Consider the following 21,029-nt stretch of genomic DNA (forward strand, 5'->3'; position numbering starts at 1 on the left):
CATTTTTCCCTAACTTCTGTTCCAGAATGTTTTTGTTCAGGAGTCATGAAATGTTTTCTTCTCATTCCTCTCTGATGCAGGTTATTTTCACGGACCACAGAAGACGGTCCATCAACACAGCTAATGTTTACTGATTGTTCTCTTGCTATCAGACAGGAGACCTATTTGATCCTGCATTCTTGCCAGCAGTTCTCAGCATTGCTCCCATTAACTAACTTAATTACATTAGAGGCTGAATAGTATAGGGTCTAAAATTATTTTTACCATCATTTAAAAGGCTTATTACGCGTTGCCAGCATAATTTATGTAGATATTTTAAGGGCTGAGTTGCAATGATGAGCTGATTTGATGCTGACTGGATAATGTTATTAGAGTTAAGATAGTGGTCGTGCTCCTAAAGGGGACTGAGAGGAAGTTATAATGCTGAGAAATAAAGAACTAGCTTCAAAGTTTTGGATTTGTTGCCAAAAATACATAATTTCTTAATAAAGTAACTGGATGAAAGCAGAAAAATTGTGCCATATTGTTGTCTTTTTTTGTAACAAGGCTGATGTTTCCTGTTGGTGATATCGTAGAGGTGGGCATGGGGTGGTCCGGCCCTAAACCATCCCAGATTATATAAACAGGTGCAGTTTATAAAAAGACAGCTTTGACTTCAAGAAAAAGCAGAGAGTTTGGTATTGAAAATATGTGGGTGGTCAGAGCTCTGTGCCAAACCAAAATCTGTTTCTCTAAAAAGCCGCACCCTTGTGCAACCACAGAAAAAGTGTGACTGTGAATGTTTTTTTTTTCAGGAGCGTGGGAGTGGGACCATCTCCAGGAGGCCTTGGAAGAGAAGCTGAAGAATTCACTAGCTGTGGCTCAACTTATGGAGCGCATACGGTCTCTTCTTAGCAGAGACAGGGTGAGCTCTTTAAAGATGGCTGCTAAATGTTATATTCATTTTCACAACCCTCAAAGTGTTCTAATGTTTTCCGATATTCCAAGAAGTTTATAGCATTCTGATAATTAAGGAAAATATATATGGTTTAAATGGTTTTAAAAAATCTATATAAATAAATTATAATAAAATATCTATCTATCCATATATATATATACAGGTGCTGGTCATAAAATTAGAATATCATGAAAAAGTAGATTGATTTCAGTAATTCCATTTAAAAAGTGAAACTTGTATATTATATTCATACATTACATACAAACTCATATATTTCAGATGTTTATTTGGTTTAATTTTGATGATTACAAATGACAACAAATGAAAATCTCAAATTCATCATATCAGAAAATTAGAATATTGTGAAAAGGTTCAAAATTGATGACCCCTGGTGCCACACTCTAATCAGCTAATTAACTCAAACCACCTGCAAAAGCCTTTAAATGGTCTTTCAGTCTAGTTCTATAGGCTACACAATCATGGGGAAGACTGCTGACTTGACAGTTGTCCAAAAGACGACCATCGACACCTTGCACAAGGAGGGCAAGACACAAAAGGTCATCGCTAAAGAGGCTGGCTGTTCACAGAGCTCAGTGTCCAAGCACATTAATAGAGAGGCGAAGGGAAGGAAAAGATGTGGTCGAAAAAAGTGTACAAGCAAGAGAGATAACCGCACCCTGGAGAGGATTGTGAAACAAAACCCATTCAAAAATGTGGGGGAGATTCACAAAGAGTGGACTGCAGCTGGAGTGAGTGCTTCAAGAACCACCACACACAGACGTATGAAAGACATGGGTTTCTGCTGTCGCATTCCTTGTGTCAAGCCACTCTTGAACCACAGACAGCGTCAGAAGCGTCTTGCCTGGGCTAAAGAGAAACAGGACTGGACTCCTGGTGAGTGGTCCAAAGTCATGTTCTCTGATGAAAGTAAATTTTGCATTTCCTTTGGAAATCAAGGTCCCAGAGTCTGGAGGAAAAGAAGAGAGGCACTTCATCCACGTTGCTTGAAGTCCAGTGTAAAGTTTCCACAGTCAGTGATGGTTTGGGGTGCCATGTCATCTGCTGGTGTTGGTCCATTGTGTTTTCTGAGGTCCAGGGTCAACGCAGCCACATACCAGGAAGTTTTAGAGCACTTCATGCTTCCTGCAGCTGACCAACTTTTTGGAGATGCAGATTTCATTTTCCAACAGGACTTGGCACCTGCACACAGTGCCAAAGCTACCAGTACCTGGTTGAAGGACCATGGTATCCCTGTTCTTAATTGGCCAGCAAACTCTCCTGACCTTAACCCCATAGAAAATCTATGGGGTATTGTGAAGAAGAAGATGCAATACACCAGACCCAACAATTCAGAAGAGCTAAAAGCCACTATTAGAGCAACCTGGGCTATCATAACACCTGAGCAGTGCCACAGACTGATCGACTCCATGCCACGCCGCATTGCTGCAGTAATACAGGCCAAAGGAGGCCCAACTAAATACTGAGTGCTGTACATGCTCATACTTTTCATGTTCATACTTTTCAGTTGGCCAACATTTCTATAAATCCTTTGTTTTTATTGGTCTTCAGTAATATTCTAATTTTCTGATATGATGAATTTGAGATTTTCATTTGTTGTCATTTGTAATCATCAAAATTAAACCAAATAAACATCTGAAATATATGAGTTTGTATGTAATGTATGAATATAATATACAAGTTTCACTTTTTAAATGGAATTACTGAAATCAATCTACTTTTTCATGATATTCTAATTTTATGACCAGCACCTGTATATATATATATATATATATATATATATATATATATATATATATATATATATATATATATATATATATATATATATACACAGAAAAGAAAATAGCATAACTATATATATGGCATAACACACACATACACTCACCGGCCACTTTATTAGGTACACCTGTCCAACTGCTCGTTAATACTTAATTTCTAAGCAGCCAATCACATGGCGGCAACTCAGTGCATTTAGGCATGTAGACATGGTCAAGACAATCTCCTGCAGTTCAAACCGAGCATCAGTATGGGGAAGAAACGTGATTTGAGTGACTTTGAACGTGGTATGATTGTTGGTGCCAGAAGGGCTGGTCTGAGTATTTCAGAAACTGCTGATCTACTGGGATTTTCACGCACCACCATCTCTAGGGTTTACAGAGAATGGTCCGAAAAAGAAAAAACATCCAGTGAGCGGCAGTTCTGTGGGCAGAAATGCCTTATTGACGCCAGAGGTCAGAGGAGAATGGCCAGACTGGTTCGAGCTGATAGAAGGGCAACAGTGACTCAAATAACCACCCGTTACAACCAAGGTGGGCAGAAGAGCATCTCTGAACGCACAGTACGTCGAACTTTGAGGCAGATGGGCTACAGCAGCAGAAGACCACACCGGGTGCCACTCCTTTCAGCTAAGAACAGGAAACTGAGGCTACAATTTGCACAAGCTCATCGAAATTGGACAATAGAAGATTGGAAAAACGTTGCCTGGTCTGATGAGTCTCGATTTCTGCTGCGACATTCGGATGGTAGGGTCAGAATTTGGCGTCTACAACATGAAAGCATGGATCCATCCTGCCTTGTATCAATGGTTCAGGCTGGTGGTGGTGGTGTCATGGTGTGGGGAATATTTTCTTGGCACCCTTTGGGCCCCTTGGTACCAATTGAGCATCGTTGCAACACCACAGCCTACCTGAGTATTGTTGCTGACCATGTCCATCCCTTTATGACCACAATGTACCCAACTTCTGATGGCTACTTTCAGCAGGATAATGCGCCATGTCATAAAGCTGGAATCATCTCAGACTGGTTTCTTGAACATGACAATGAGTTCACTGTACTCAAATGGCCTCCACCGTCACCAGATCTCAATCCAATAGAGCATCTTAGGGATGTGGTGGAACGGGAGATTCGCATCATGGATGTGCAGCCGACAAATCTGCGGATCTATGCCACGAAGAATTGAGGCAGTTCTGAAGGCAAAAGGGGGTCCAACCCGTTACTAGCATGGGGTACCTAATAAAGTGGCCGGTGAGTGTATATATATATGTTATGCCATATATATATAGTTATGCTATTTTCTTTTCTTCCCGTCTTTCTTTGCTGATGATGGAGCCATGATGCTGTTGACCCTTTACTCAAGAATTTAATAACACGGAGACACCAGACAACTTTTAATAGATTTTGTGTTTTTATAAACCCTTCAAGACAAATTCATCACTACTTTCCTGAACAATGTTCTGCTGTGTGACGTTTACATTCTTCTTCTGCTGTGAATTCAGGTCCTATTGACATCTGCAGCCGTTTAGACTGAAGTCAGATAGTGGTCCTATTCAGTTATCAGTATTAGAGATGACAGCAAAAAAGTCAGATTTCAGGGGAAAAAAGACAGCATCAACACTGATTTGGATCAGTTGTGTGAATGTAGCCCAAGCAACTATAGGTAAACCAATAGTTGCTGTCACTGTGCAGATTAGTTGCCAAAGGACCCACTTAGTGTCAATTTTGAACAGAAGTCATCACACTCTGCCTCATATCACTGCTTACTGATTGAAGAAAATGAGTGTATTGTTTTCTGGGCAGGCAGGTGAAGGTTTTATAGAGAACCATCATGGCCACTCATTTTCCAGTTCTGATAGTACCTGCTGCTTAGAGAGCAGGGTTCACAAGGATTACTCAGACATGCATGAATCAAATAACAGGTTTGGTTTGATGAAGGAATAGAATATTTTAACGTTTTAACCTCTTAACATCCACCTCATTTTGGGTAATCCTCGCCTATTTTGCATACCCAAATGGAAAAGCAAATAACTTAGGAACTCTCTTACCTGAGCTCTGGATCTCTGCCCTCTTGCAGACTCAGGGCCTCTTAATACTCCTTGGCTACTACCGATTGCTTCAATTGGTTATCTTGAGATTTTAGAGACGTGTTTGCTTTCTTTTTATCTCATAGTAATGCACTATTTAGTTTTATTTCCATAGATTAGTCTCTCAATAACAAAAAACACTTAAGTTTGTCTTTGTAGTTTGTCACATAATTGACCTGGGCTGCTCAGTGGTGCAGTGGGTAGCACTGCTGCCTTGCAGGTAGAAGGTTCCGGGTTCAATTGCTGGGTCTTTCTGCACTGAGTTTGCATGTTCTCCCTGGGCATGCATGGGGTCTATCTGGGTACTCTGGCTTCCTCCCACAGTCCAAAAATATGACTCTTAGGTTAACTGACTTCTCTAAATTCTCCTTAGGTGTGAGTGTGTGCGTAAATGGTTGTTTGTCCTGTGTGTTTGTATGTTGCCCTGCGATGGACTGGCGACCTGTCCAGGGTGTACCCTGCTTCTCGCCAATAGACAGCTGGAGATAGGCACAGCACCCCTCGTAACCCCGCTTGGGATGTTTAGATAATTATTGCCTCTAAAAACCTCATAGATATCATAGGAATTATCACAGTATAAACAAAAGATGTTTTCCAAGGAGTGAAAGAAAAACACAAGATCTAGGAGGAAATCATGCAAACATCGATGCTGTTTTCAGGCGGCTGCATCATGTTTGGATTGTCTATATTTAGAAAGCATGAAGTGGCTCTAGATACAATACAGCAGACTTTTAACATTTAGTCGGGAATGAGCATTTGTGACGTGGACAAATCTGACAAGCCTTTCTGGCACACTAAATACGCTCCCAATCCAGCAGGATGGAACCAGGCCTTCTACCTGAGGCAGCGCTGAGACAAGCTGGCGCACAGTGATGGAAGTGGTCATGTAACGTGATTAGACACCATAATGTCGTGTCATGATTCATGCGCCTTCCTCTGCAAACATCCACATGGCTTTGCTTTAGAAGCTGGTAAAATGTAACTTTAAAACAAGCTTACTGTGGCTTTGGGAAATCAGAGGCCTTGCTTCTGTTGTCGTCTCTACAGCAGCACAGTGTGAGGATGGGGGTTCTTTGTGCTTCAGCAGACTGATAAAGGTTATGTAATGCTAATAGGAATCCTAATAACTCACAACTGTGAACACATATGTGCACACTGAGATTTTATACTCTAATATACCACATTTTATTACTTCGTTACTAATAAAATGTGGTATATTAATAAAAGAGAATAAAAGAATAAAAGGTGATTTTATTCTCTAATATACCACATTTTATTAGTAACGAAGTAGTGTGTGTCTGCAGTACTAAACAGGGTGTGTATTTACGAAGAATGTGAAGCGTGTGGTGTTTTTATTTGTTTTTTATAATTATAATTATTTATAAAATACCTGTTTTGCAAGAAATCCAATATGAGCCTCAAGATTAAGTTTGCTACTACGCATGAAGGGGATAAAAAGCTAATTTTGATAGCATGCAAAGTTAGCTTTTCTGAAAATGAATGCTAAACACAACCTTCCAACAATAAAACTATGGGGCTTCATGCTGCAGAGCTTCTCCTACTACTTTGCTATGACAGAATGGTTTAAAGCAAATATCTGTTTTAGAATGGACCTGTCAAAGTTCAGACGTATTTTGGATTCTGCAGCAAGCCTTAAGAACTGAAGAGAATTACTGAAGTTGAGCTATTTAATGAAAAATAACGGGGAATTTAATCCTTAGATTGGTTTAACAAAACAGATGCTTGCCACACTGTTCAGATATGAACAACTTTCTGGGTCATGGAGTGTTTTTGCAAAGCCCCTGATTGCATTAAATAAGCTTAAATGTTTTGTTAATAGTAGGTCTGGGCCCCACTTTTCCTTTTCTGTTGGCCACTTGCCATGACGTCGCTCTTGGCGCTGCAGTAATGCTGTGTTTTATTATAGCGCTGAGTAAAACTGGCAGAGGGGCCATCTGTATTCTATGAGGAAGACACAAAAGATGCGCAGCATGACAATCTTTTCTTGTAACAAGAAGCTGAAATACAGCAGAGGAATGCTAAAAACTTGGGGTGTAATTCTTTTGGCTTTCTGCTGTTTGTGTTTGTGCGTAGAGCTCCAGGGACACGCCGAGCGCACGGGCAGCTCAACTTGGACCCCAGACCCTCGTCAACCTCTTTAATTCTCCTCTTTATTCGGACGTCATTTTCATGGTTCAAGGTGGGTGGAGTTGAAATCACAACGTGACAGATACAAGGTCACTCACTGCAGACTGAAATTAATTATTATCTCAGACTCCAGACTAGGTTATTCATTAGGAGGCAAATGAAGGTAAAACAGTTAAAATCAGAGGCTCTTTATCTTTTGACTTCTCACCCAAAGCTTCTCTCTATTAAACTGAGAAATACAAGCAAAAGGCCCCAAAGCATCCCATAATCAATATTTATCTCATAAGGAATGCGGTGAGCTCCTTTAATCTGTGTACCCATGAGCTTTGTTACAATTTTAGAGGTCAAAGCATATTTCATATAAGAAGGACTCTGTTTTATTAAATAAAGACTCCCTTTAGGCTAAGTGCTGGTAATGATGTTAATATGCACATAATGACTCCCTTGGACTATTTTCCGATAATTTTTCATTTTACTCTAAGGCCAAATAGATTTACTATCATCTTTAATCCTTCGTTCTTCCCAGTCTTTATCTTTCAGGCATTTTTTTGCAAATTAAATTCGAAACCCTAATTATTGTATAATTCAGGAAGCGTGCTGCCGGCCCACCGGGCTGTGCTGGTGGCCCGCTGTGACGTGATGGCAGCCATGTTCAGTGGAAAGTACGCAGAGGCCCGGAGCAGAGTGGTTCCCATCCATGGCGTCTCCTCGGATACCTTCCTGTCTTTCTTGGAGTACCTCTATACTGACTCCTGCTGTCCTGGTGAGCTTACTTCACACATGCGATCCACAGGTGTTTAGCTAATCCTGTTTTTGATTTATTTAAACAAATGAAGACGGTGTGGGACTTATGTTTGTGGAGCTTTTAAACTTTCCTTTAAATAACCTTGAGACTTATTAAGAGTTAGATGAACAATATAGAAAAAAACATGACAGAATGTTAAAACTGCATACAGTCTTGTAAATAAAACCCAATGTCTTTTATTTCAATTGAAGATTTCACTGGAGACAATTTGACAGAAATCGCAACAAGTGGTCCAGGGTGCTCTTTGGTTCAGCCCTCAGGCTTTAAAGGTCGTAGGTCATGAGACTGACATGGCCATGATGAGAGGATTTTCGTTTTTATCCATGTTGATCATATGCTATCATCCTCTTGAAAGAATAAAGATAATAATGTGGAAAAGCCAGCATACTTTATTTTGAAAGAGCTCATGATGCCTTTAATGTTAGAGAAACAGGTCAACTAAACTAACCAGCTGTCATCAAGCTGTTCTCCAAATATTTGTCATCTTCATATATTTATACATTTAACCAAAGCTCTCTCAGTTTGATTTAATGTCCAAGTAGAAATCATCATGTTTATACTTGCAGTGTAACAAGGTGTGAGATGACACTCTCTGCTTTAGTTCTCCAGCATCCAGCTATGTGCTGTGGCATAAAGCTTGGCTTGGACCTCAGGTTGCCTTGTTTGGGAAAGTTCAGGTTGCAAACATTTTAATTGTAATTATGAAAGGATGAGCAGCTATTTTCTTGTCAGACTGCTCTGAATGAATATTTGCTAAATATTAGTTTTACCCATTTTGAAGAATATCTATGGTGCACTCGTGTCATGTTATATTCATTCTTTATGAGAAAAGAGTTGAACTCTCTTCATTTAACCCATCCCCTTGGGGAGCAGTGGGGCTGCCATCGCGTGGCGATGGGGGAGCAGTGTGGGGTTAAGGGTCTTGCTCAGAGACCCAGAGTGACAGTCTGTGGGAATGGGGCTCGAACTCGGAACATCAGGATTCCAAGCTCTATGCCCTGACCACTAGGCCGCCACTCCCCTACTGTATTTTAGCTTAAAAATGCTCTCATAAATTAATGTTTCATTTTATAAAAAGAAAAAAAGAAATTCTGTTTTTCCACTGTGGGGTAAGTATACTGCAGATAGAAGCCAGAAAGCAACAGAGCGATGCGTGGAAGCGTTTTCACCCAGCCTTTAGTCCCAACTTAAGCCTAAAACAAAGGCACAGATGAATGGTCTTATCATCCATCTGTGAGACGTGTTGCCAGTTTCACTCTTTAGAGACACTTGGAAAACAGCAGAGAGCTTTAAATTCAATTATATTCAGGAGGAGATCACTGGTGCCAAGTCTAAGCCCCACACATGTTGTTTTCCTTTGGAGAGCATTTAGCTGATTAATCACTTGTTGTGGCAATGAGCGAATTAAATACATATAGCATATAAATCATTACAATGAGTTAAATTTACTTCAAAATTGTTTTAAAACGCATGCAAACTTTTCCCTCTAGTGAAGGGACCTTAAACCTGCATCTGCCAAGCTGCAAATGACTGAACCTTTTACGACTGTTAATATATATTTATTAAGCACCCACTGACTCAAAATATAGATTAAACAAACTGCCAAAATGATTTTGGCAGTTTTTCTGTTTTTATTTCTTGGAATAATTTATTAGAACTTCCATACAGGAAAATTAGTAATATATTTTTAGGTTTTCATTATTGCTATTGAATTGGAAACTGTGCTTTTTTTTTTTTTTTTTCATAACTTTCTAAAGATATCATCTCATAGATATAAAACTTTATTCATATGCTTTTAGAGAAAGATATGTTTTTTTTGTTTGTTTTACACCTATAAATGTAAATGAAATTTAGCCTCTTTACAAGTGTAGAAAATGTAAAAAAAAATAGAACTTTTTTTTATTAAGGTGAAATATATGATTTAAGCTGAGGGGGGAAAACAGCTCTTTGGAGACGGACTCAAGCCGTAGTTAAAAGTAGCGTTGTACCAATCAGGATACTATGGTTGATTTCTGATATTCTGTTTACTAAGAGCTTTAAAGTACAGATCCCAGTTCCTTTTAAAATTTCTAATATCAGAATATATATTGACGTTCGTGACCTAAGAGGTAATTAAACTTTTTGTTCTATTTAACTATTAAAAGAAATATTCTGTAACTGTTGACTCAAGCATCAGCTCTATTTGAGATATATTAAATGATTCAGATAAATATAGGTACGCTTGGGGCTTTTTGTTTCTGCCATTGACAAAAACTCACCTATGTAACTCGAAAGGGTTGGATCCTTCTCTAAATGAGTCATGTAACCTAAAGCAGTGCTGTCCGTCTGAGCTCCCCAAATAACCTTAAAAAGTTGTTTTTAGGTGATCTGATCATACATATTTTTTGGTTCTCAGATTTAGGATTTAATCTAGAGATTACTGTGTATGTTTTGTCTTTATATGTAATTCCGTGACTTCTCGATCTGCTAGTCTGCGGTCAGAAACACAGAGGGAGACGGCTTCTTTTTAGGACAGTGCTTTGTTACAACTTCATCTGGACGTTGCAGGTCTAGCATCCCTGGTGGCTGAAAGTTACACTGTGCCATTCAAATTAAAAGGGAAAACAATCAAAACGGAGTTAACCATAATTAGCACAGTAATGCAGAAAGCATTAATTGCCTTTTTAATTACCGATTAGAATATGATTGGAATATTTGGGTTTGGATATGTAACTGGGCCCTAAAGAAATTGATCAGTTTCCGATTAACAGCCATATTTCTCAGTGAACCTTAAGTGATACGAACATGATGAAGTCTTAATGAATGGCAGCACTTTACACTAGTGTCTGAAGCTGCACTGATTTGTCTTTGGGTGATGTGATAAAAAAAGCAACATTGCAACTTTATGGTCTTCTAAAATCACACTAGCACCAAGCGCATATTTCAGCGGTTAACTGGTGAAAATAAGCAATGAAAAAGCCAGTATTTATTCGTAAATGTATTCCTAAAAATACCACAATGAAAAGCTTCAGCTTTCTATCCACTTATGACCAGCAGGACATAAAACCCTAAGAAGGAGCTGCAGAAGCTGCAGTAACCCTTTACTAAACTTACATAAGACCCCCAGCACTCAAGGTCAGCACAAGGTAACTCTATGAGTATCAGTGACAAGCGGTTTGCTATAAAACACCAAGGCTGGTGTAGAATTTCCCCTCAATAACTTGTTCTTAACGTATAAAAGGGGGCGTTCCTGATGCTCGTTTAAGCAATTGTGCAGCCAGGCGTGGCAAAGCTTTCTGTATTTGCTGCGGCTGAGCCGATGGTGCAGCAGCAGCATGTCTGAGGAAGGTAGAGAGAGAGAGGCAGTGTTTGCATGATGCGACAAAGGCCACTAAACACGGGGTTTAACTTAACAGCAATTATCAGGCTGTATTGGTGTTGTTTCAATGGATCTTAGATATTTTCGAATAGATTTAAAAAAAAAAATTTGTCTTTGCTTGCTGCCTATTGCATCTTTTCATGTGATAACAGAAAGGTAGCTGTGGAACATAGGTTGTTTGCCTCGTTGCTAATAGATTTCTGTGTGATAAATTCTTGGATTTTTCACATGGTTATAAACAGGTTTAAAACTGGTTACCATCGACAACAGGAACTTTTCATTTATTCTGGACATTTTATAACTACTGATAAACAGCAAACAGCTTCAATGATATTTAGAAACAAGAATCCGGTTTCAGGGTTTGAATTTATTGTAGATGTTCTGTCAATTTTATGTATACACAAGCTAACATTTGTCCACTGTAGAAAGAGGAAGAGAAACTAGAAGTTTTTATAGCCATCAGCAAGGTCATTGGATGGATCTGGCTGGCAGTGTTTTAGTCAAGACAACCCCCCCCCCCCCCTGGAGTCTGGAGTCGAGTCCAGACTTCGAGTCCAGACTTCTTGAGGACACAATAACATCTGAAAAATTATTAGAAGACCTTCTGAAATTAACCCTAACAATCTACATTTCTATAAATACACTATTCAATTCAATTCAGTTTATTTCTATAGCGCCAATTCACAACACACCTCATCTCAAGGCTCTTTACAGCTCACCAGAACATACAGTCAAGTTCATTCAAAGTTTTCTATCTAAGGAAAACCAGTGGATTGCATCGACTCTTTGACTCAATAGGCAATCCCTCACACTAAGCATGCTTGTAGCAACAGTGGAGAGGAAAAACTCCATTTAACAGGAAGAAACCTCCAGCAGAACCAGGCTCAGTGTGAGCGGCCATCTGCTGAGGCTGACTGGGGTTCAAGGAGACAGAAGCAGAGATACAGAAAATACTCAGAGCTGAAATAAATGCATTTCATACTCAATACTGATGTTTTCATTTTATGTTATGTTTTTTACTATACTGACACCAATCCTTGTAGAATTGTGTGCAGTTTCAGAACAACATGTGTTAAATAAAACATACAAAATAACTGTCAGGATTTAAAATACATAAAAGCTGTATATTATAATGGGATCTGCTTTTACTGTAGAAAAATTATTAGCAGTGCTATATATGCTAATGCCCCAAACCATACTATACCTATTGTAAACAGGAAGCTAACTTTGAAGGTAATAGTGACCAAAACTCTGTAAGAGGGGTAAAGACTTTTGGTTCAGAGGCAGATTGCTAACTTAAAATTGCTGCCTTGCCTTGCTTTATACATGCTTTCTAAGTAACCATAAAAGCTGGGTCTTGTCTCCACTGTCGCTGTATGTTGCCTTATGATGTCATAAATGTATTCTTTGTGATTTATGTAGCTGAACTAAATCACTGAAGATTCTTTCAGACATCTCACCTTTTCACGCTCTCTACAGCTCACTTTCTTGGAGCACAAGTGAGGGGAGGTGGGCATAAGTGACAGCAGTAACAAAATTAGCAATAGTTATGTTTTGCTCGGATTTGATATTTCAAATAAAAATAATCAGATATCATCAAAAAGTGGTCTTGAGACTAAAACCGGTCAGTACTATCGCAATGCTGGTTTGATGTTTGATCACTCTCTTTATTGAAATTTTGGGCTTTCTTCATACAAAACCATAGTTAATTAATTGAACTCCAATCGATCAGAGTCACTATTAAACTTTAAGGTTTGGCTGCTTTATTTAGTCAAACCTTTGAAATCTGTTTGAAATTTCAAGCATTGGATTCAGGAACAACCATTGAAGCACAAAGGTTAAAGTGGAAGATGCATCACTGCCCACAATGGAGCTAGTTTTACATTTCATGGATTTAGTGTTGAACAAGAAAGAATGGACACCTTTGAGCTTGAATGAAATTGCCACATCCACGGACCGAATCCCATCTAGAGTTGGTCTCTGTTCAAAGAATGAGCAATGTGCCACTCGATGACAAAACACTAGCCTGTGTGGAGGAGGTTTTCAGATTGAGTACGACTTTAATAAACATGGTGGTGGCAGCATCATGCCCTCCACTAATGCTGGTATATTAAATAAAGTGGGTGGAATAATGAGGAGGGGAATTTTTTTTAACCAAATTGTTTATTTTCTACTAAAATCAACAGGTAGAATGCTGTCCAACATAACAATGATCAGAAACACGTAAAAGCACATTTTGAAATAAAAAAAAAACAACAAAAAAACAGGCTGGTATCAAGCTATAAAAAGGCCTGTTTGAGAAAGATATAAAATGGTTAAAATGGAGGCTTCAAACTAGGATCACTCTCAGAAAACCAACTCTTTTATTAAGGATTAGTTCTGATGACTATTTTTTTTTTACTGATTGTGTTGTTTTTTTTCTAACTTTCTGCTTTAATACCATTGAGATGTGAGACAGTGCTGTGTGTGTCTGTGTCCAGCCAGTGTGCTGCAAGCCATGGCCGTGCTGGTCTGCGCTGAGATGTACCAGGTGAAACGACTGCAGCATCTGTGCGAGGTGTGCGTGTGTGCATACCTGCAGAGCATGCCTAGCAGAGAGCTGTCATCGACTGGGATCAGCGTGGTTCGACTTCTACGTAGAGCAAAGGTCAGTGCTGCCAAACAGCTTAAGCAGGGTTTAAAGGGAGCTAAATAGAGAAATTAGCATAAAATGTAAATGCTTTGTTGATTTTCTTTGATTCTTAGTGTCACAACGCTGAGCAGCTGTATATCTGGCTCCTCCACTTTATCGCCAACAACTACCTGATCTTTAGTCATAAACCTGACTTCCTGGAGCTCTCAGGTCAGTGGGATGTTTTTTAAACTAATAGTTTTGACCAGAAAAGACCAGCCAGGCATGTCGTCGGCAAAATGCACAAGGTTTCATAGTTGAATCAATTATTTATATCCTTCCTCCTTTGTAGAAAGCCTGGAAGAGATGCTTCAGTTGGGAATGTCAGAGTTAAAGTCACCCAACGTAAAATACTGTACTGTAATTTAGGTGATATATTTAAAAATGAAATGTAATCACCTGAAATAAAAACCATCAGTTCTTAACTTCTGCTTTAATAAATATCAAAGTATCTTCTTAGAGCTTTAGAATCCATTTTCAAGAATTAAATATTTCTTTAGAACAAACAAAGTTCCTAGTAACTGTATATATCCTTAAATTAATTGAGTTAATTATAACAAATTAAGAGAAATTTTGCTGAATTTTAAGACCAGCATCCCTTTTTTATTATAGATGTTAAATCTTATTTATGTAACTGAATACCAATATTTGTTTTAACATTTAGCATTTATGTATTCAGTTATGTTTATATCTGAGAGATAATTTCTCACATTAAACATCAATTATATTTCAACATAGTATTGGTATTCTATGTCAAATTAAATAATTTACATTTACTGCAGGATTAGCAATTGCATATTTCAAAAGTCTTTATAGGATACATTTTGAAATAAGATGCCAAAAAGAAAAGAAACACACCCTACCTGGGCAGGAGGCCCTTTACCACAGGGAAAATTGAGTGTCCAGTTGTGATCGAACCATTTCATGTTTTGTGGAACATATAAAAAAACTCAACCAGCTAAAGTATTTGTTTTCCAAAAACAAACAAAAAATAAAACCTAAATAAATTTGAAGGAAAATGTGAAGGAACCAAAAATAAAGCCAACACCACAAGAACTTCCACGTATAGTTTGTCTGATTGGCTGCTTTTGGTCCTTTCTTTAAAGGAACATTACAAATTTACCTAGCAACAGCAAAGCACAAAGAAAAACACAGACATTGCAAAGCAGAAGCTGTTTTATTGTGTTCATTCTGTCACACAGGACTCATTCATGCTACTGGACGGGTACACTCTCATCCTGGTTTGTTAGTGGAAAAAAATATTTAGAGATTTCATGGTTTTTGGCTTTGATCATTGCAGCAAGCTAAGCAGTAAGTAACATTAATGTATCTTGAGAGTGTGTGTAAACATCTCTAATGGTCCTCAGGATGTGGTCGTGTTTTTTTGTTCAGAGCAGGCAAACAATTATTTTCCCTTTTTTCCCCCCCTAAATCTTTGTTTCTTCCAGAGGAGGAGCGTGAGCAGGTGGAGAGGCTACGCTGGCCATCCAGGGGATACTTGCAGGAGCTCAGCGAGTATCAGCAGCGACGACGCAAACTTCGGAAGTCCCGCTGCCTAGTCATGTGACCACATCTGGAGGCCTCCTCCCTGCAGAGATGGAGAAAGGAGTGGGATGGAGAAAAGGAAACAAGGGAGGGAACCACACAAGGAAGAAGGTTTTTTAGGGAAACAATGGTTTGACTTTAATTCTGGAGAAGAAGACTTCAGAGACTAATACAAAAAAAACAACTTTGGAGCAGCTGATCAACTGGGAGGAAGGTCTCCACTTCCTCCTCCCTGCCTATAGACTACTGCAACACAGGCAATACAGAACAACTGAACCTTAAAAACTAATGATTTAAAAAACGACCGTCTGACCTCTGCTTGGAGGCTCTGTGATAGATTATATTTTCTACTGACAGGTCTGGCAATACAGTGGGCTTCAAAGAGAACATGGAGGATGGTGTGAAATATCCAAGCATCGATTGGAAAAACAAACCAGCAACATGTGATTGAAGCTCGACTCTTATGGGAATTCAGGTTGGGGGAGGAAAAAAAACAAACAAACAAAAAAACATCAGGAAGTGGCTGATCTGTTTGCTAAATCTGGTCGGTATGGAAACGGGCCAAAGGTAACATTATCAGGACCATAATAATCGGTGGTAAACATCGCCTTGAAAAAGTGTTAAACTTTTTACATTTTGTCACATTTAGACCACAAACCCTACATTTATTTTAATGGTATTTTATGTTACTGATAAGGAAAACTGTGGGCAGAGACGTAGAGAGGAAGAAAGTAGAGAAAGAAATTGTTTTTTAAATTCAGTTTCCTGCCTTTTGTTCTCCAACAAGCTCAAGCTTGACCAAAGCAGACAAAAAGAATTAGTTTTAGTTATAATAGTTTTAATTTCCTACCAGGTTTGGACATTATAGTTTGACTTTATTCTCTTCCCGTCAACAGATTCTCCTACCTGAGCAGCTTCTCTAAATCAAGCTCTCTTTGGTTTAGGTTGTCAGCCATGTCTTAGTTAGTCTGCAGCTTTGCTATATAAAGAGCTCTGCAGGACAGCTTGCCATATTGTTTTAAACATCTCCAAAACATTCTCCCTGCCCCGTCTGCTGTGTTCCTTTGTCTTTCTGATCTCGTTTCATCACAGATATTCTTTTCCTTGGCTTTCTGCAGGGGGAAGTTAATAATTGTGTCTCTTCTGAAGATATTTCGTCTCTTTGGGTGTTTTTTTTCTTTCTAATTATGCCCTATTTTGTTTTCTATCACATAAAATCCAAATAAAATATAAAGTTTGTGGTTATAAAGAGACAAAATGTGAAAGAACGGTTGCATCCCTGTCCTGATGGATTGGAATGATCACCATGTAAACATCCAGCATTTTGTTAAAGCAAAAAAAACACATCCGATGTCTCAATCAGCTCCTTAGAGAGAGCGACTGAGATAAGGACAGCGATCAGAGCTGAGGCCAATCAGAACGCAGCTTGTTGCAACCGCTCTTATTTCTATCCATAAAATACAAGAAGATCGGTTTAACTTTTGATTCGGACCGATTTAACTGCAATTATGTCCAATATCATTGCCTTGTCTTTAATTGTCTGATTTTGAGATAAGTTTCATCATCTTGTTAGATACAGTACATTTTGATCATAGCTTGCACTAAAAAAAAAGAAATCCTTTAAACAGATATATAAAGGCGCTAATCCAATTACATGTGGTCTATGCACCAAATCTAGACATGAATTACTATATTTTCTACATTTTTATTCAAATCTGTTTAGCTTTAGTTTTATACAGTGTTTTGGTGCATTGAAAACAAGGGTTCTTATCTGGAGAATTTTGACTGGTGTAAAAACCTACATTAAGGGATTAAGAAGCAAACACCTTGATCATAAGTTAATACAGGAAAAACCTTGCTGCCTCTAGATTTATTTGATCCTCTTTATTTCATTATCTTTTCTCTTTAGATTGTTTTTAATCATAATAGGATTATGATTTATGGTGCTGCAATAATTTTGTAAACTATACAATGTTTTTTTTTTAAAGTTAGGTAGAGACAATGTGGATACACCAATTTACAGTCTGACTTTTCACTGCTATTTACAAATGTGCTGCAAGAAGTGAAGTATGTCAAACAAGAAACAGAGACTTTTTAAAGCTTTTTATTTTTGCCATTGATTAAAATCGATGTAAAATAATTATTCAAATCATCTGTGGCATAGTTGGAATCCAGTTCTAGCGAGTAGTTGTGCAGAAATGTAGCTGAAATCTGTGTATTACTGTCAGTCCAGATGCTAACGGTGGGGGGATTTGGCTGTGAATGGGGGCTTTAGGGTGGGCACCCATTACACCTAAAGGTGTTCTGCAGCCAAACTCAGAATCTGAAAAGAAATCCTCATGGAAATCTGAATTTGTTAGTAAATAGCAGGTAAAATTATGGACTGTGAAACCAAGAGGAAACCAATGGGCTCACCAGTCTCTGCTGGGCCTGAGCTGGGCAGACTGTAGATAAAATAGTATCTGACTTTAAATAAAGATTTGTTATAGAATGAACAAACGGCTGCTTTTTTGGACCAAAGTTAGATTCTGTTTTCTTGGATTAATCCTCCGGCGTTCCTGTAGCAGCTGCTGAAAACAGACCATTGTTTACTTGTTTCCCTTTTATGCAAAGTGTCACGGCTTACACTGTGCTTAAAGGTAAAAAGTCTAGTTTATATCGACATCGTTTACCACAAATAAACCAAAGAATACTGCTTTGCAGTACATTTGCAACAGTTTGCATTAAATCTGATAAAAACAGAGTAATTATTGATTTAATTTGTTTAATATTTTATATTTTAACAGGCTAAATCCTCTTCAGCACATACACCATCTGTTGCAATTTTTTTTTTTTAAACATCCCTCTGCTACTTTAAATTATAGCACCCAGTTTATGTTGTGTTTTAACCATAAACACACAACTTGATGGGAAGTGCGCAAGTCTTACGCAAATGAGGAAGTAATGGGGCTGTGGAAGTTATGACAAGAAAGGGCAAAATTTCAAGATCGAATGAGAAAAGGTGGAAAACATACTGAATGCGAAGAGAGGAATACAATATGAACATCGGCGTTCAATAAAGCAAGAGCTAAAGCTGCCAAAGTGATGGATAACATGAAAAAAAAAAAAAAAACATGAAATGGGACTGAGTATTAGATTTAGACGAAAAAAGCTTAATGTGAAGGCAGATGAAAGATGCTATAAGTTCAGAGTTGTTTACCTTGAAAGTCTGGAGCAGATCACTGAAGGGCCCCTATGGACTCCAGCATCCCTTTCAGCTTTCCACTTTGGTGCAGCGCCTGCACATCACTTCCACCTCCCACACACTCCTCCCCGATGAAAACCCGTGGGACCTGAAGTTTGGATCCGCATGTGAAAAACAAGGAGTGGAGAATATGAAGCCACATTTAACTTCACTGTTGCATGCATTTCATAAAAGAAGTCCAGGAAGTAAATTCATTATCTCCTCCAGGAGCATATCAAACTAAAACTGCACATATTACAAAAATTGTTGGAACTGTTACTTCATTGCCTTTTAGGCTTGCTCAGCTGTTTAAAAATGGTTATCCACGACATTTAGTTAATTTGGGGTATAAATCTACCAATAGTCTTTAAAATAAAAAGGTATGAGGTAATCTCTTGAATACCTCTGTGACAAAGCTTTCAAAATGTCTTCAGAAATGCTGAGCCAAGCTGAACTGATGAAACTGAAACTTTTCATTATAGTATTTACAAGTATTATTGCAATTACATGATTTTAAATAGTATGAAACCCTGCTTCCAACAGAGATGATGAAGGCCAAAATTCCTTTTTACAGTGAAGGCTACAGCCTTTTTTTTTTTTTTTTTTTTTTAAGGGAATCTGCAATAGGGAAGAAAAGCGAATTAGTGGGATTTGATACAAAAAGTTCCATGATTAAAAATATGTACAAATTTATGCTTAAAAACCTGGAATTCAAAGCAAACAAAGGGAGCCGCACCAAACGTTACTTTGGAGTAAAGAAAATAATTAACTACAGATAAGAGGCTGTTTGGGGGAAACACCCGATAAGAAGGAGGTAATTAGTAAATAATCAAATGGAAATGTGTTGTTTTTTTGAACACAATGACTAAGCAGGGGGGTTTACCGTCCGGGCTCCGGTGATTTCCAGGAAATAGTCCTGCAGGCTGTTCATGTCGTTGCGTCCACTGATATCAATACTCAACAGATGTCCAGGCTTGAACGGGTACTTGGACAAAATGTCCTCAGCCATGACGCAGTAGGGACACGATGGTTTCTGGAAGACCACCACTTTGTCCCCTTTGATCTGAGCCTTCACGAACTGCTGCGCCATCTTACCTCGCTCGTGTGAACTTCTCGGAGTGTGGATGGGCGTTCAATGACGTCACGGAGAGGCAAGACGATCTGCCTTCTGAGCATTTAAAAGATACAGCAATTTAAAGATACAGTAATTTAAAGATACAGCAATTTAAAGATACAGCAATTTAAAGATACAGCAATTTAAAGATACAACAATTTAAAGATACAGCACTTTAAAGATACAGCAATTTAAAGAAACAGTGCTTTAAAGATACAACAATTTAAAGATACAGCAATTTAAAAGATACAGCAATTTAAAAATACAGCAATTTAAAGATACAGCAGGACCTCATTGATATCCACTGTTTGAAAAAAAACACTGACAAAAAAAACAGGTGAAATGAAATTTAATTTAGAGACAGTTGTTTTTTACTGTAGAGAAAAAAGGGAACAAAGAAAAAAAGAGAAAAAAAAAGAAATCAATAATTTGGAAACAGCTGTTTTTTACCGTAGAGAAAAAACAGGGGAAAAAAAGGGGGAAAAATAATTTAGAGACAGTTGTTTTTAACTGTAGAGAAAAAGAGGAAAAAAGAAAAAAATGGAAAAAAAAAAAGAAAGAAAAAGGGGAAAAAATAAATCAGTAATTTGGAGACAGCTGTTTTTACTGTTTTAAAAAAAGGGGGAAAAATTTAAAATTAATAAACAATTTAGAGACAGTTGCTTTTTACTGTAGAGAAAAAAAGGGGGGGGGGGCAAGGGGAAAAAATAAATCAATAATTTGAGGATAGTTGATTTTTACTGTAGAGAAAAAGAAAAAAAGGAAACAAAATAAAATAAAAAATAAAAAAATAATTTAGAGACAGTTGTTTTTACTGTAGAGAAAAGAGGAAAAAAAATGGAAGAAAAGGGGAAAAAAAGGGGGATTGTTGGATTAGCTGAAAAGAATCCAACAAGCCCCTTTAAAGACCGACCTTTCAGACACTTCGATGGGTATGGGGTATTGTCAAAACAAAAACAAGGATTGGTTGGGCTACTTTATAAAACCTCCAACTTAATGCTAATTCTGACATTTGAATTGAGAAAAGGTTCCTGGATGGGAAGCGAAACGTCTTCAAACTTGAAAACAAAGTCCAGTGGATTGTTTTTAACTTTTTTGGAATGACTATGACCTGGATGACTGAGATCCTTCACCAACAGCTTCTATGTTGGTTTCCTCCACTTTTTCTTGCATCTCTACTATCCCTCTCCTGACAAAATGTATGGATGCGTGACATGAACAATAGGACAATTAGGGGTGCAACAATCCATGTAGAGTAAAAACACACAGTTTAACAATTATTATAAAGTCACATTCATTGATTGTATTTTTTTTCCCTCCGGGCTTTCCGGTTTTCCGCTTGGTCCT

At 38.1% G+C, this 21,029-nt stretch overlaps 2 protein-coding genes across 2 annotated transcripts in view; one reads left to right on the forward strand and one right to left on the reverse strand.

Annotated features, from left to right (window-relative positions):
- rhobtb3 (Rho related BTB domain containing 3) overlaps positions 1-15,855 on the forward strand; it is a 45,507-nt gene extending 29,652 nt beyond the window's left edge. Inside the window, exons 8-13 of the mRNA XM_038277846.1 lie at positions 795-904; positions 6,913-7,018; positions 7,556-7,729; positions 13,610-13,776; positions 13,875-13,971; positions 15,249-15,855. Coding sequence (XP_038133774.1) covers positions 795-904; positions 6,913-7,018; positions 7,556-7,729; positions 13,610-13,776; positions 13,875-13,971; positions 15,249-15,367 — 773 coding nt within the window. The 3' untranslated portion in view covers positions 15,368-15,855. The remainder of the gene's footprint in view (positions 1-794; positions 905-6,912; positions 7,019-7,555; positions 7,730-13,609; positions 13,777-13,874; positions 13,972-15,248) is intronic.
- glrx (glutaredoxin (thioltransferase)) lies at positions 14,959-19,708 on the reverse strand. The gene is made up of 3 exons (XM_038277844.1): positions 19,452-19,708; positions 18,545-18,677; positions 14,959-15,388 (listed from the first exon to the last, which is right to left on the reverse strand). Exons 1-2 carry the CDS (start codon positions 19,656-19,658, stop codon positions 18,564-18,566), a joined length of 321 nt encoding a protein of 106 aa, XP_038133772.1. The 5' UTR covers positions 19,659-19,708; the 3' UTR covers positions 14,959-15,388; positions 18,545-18,563.
- Positions 19,709-21,029: the final 1,321 nt, after the last annotated feature.

This window comes from Cyprinodon tularosa, unplaced genomic scaffold, assembly GCF_016077235.1.
Source record: "Cyprinodon tularosa strain WSP-4 unplaced genomic scaffold, ASM1607723v1 ctg135, whole genome shotgun sequence".
In the NCBI taxonomy this organism is placed as follows: Eukaryota; Metazoa; Chordata; class Actinopteri; order Cyprinodontiformes; family Cyprinodontidae; genus Cyprinodon; species Cyprinodon tularosa.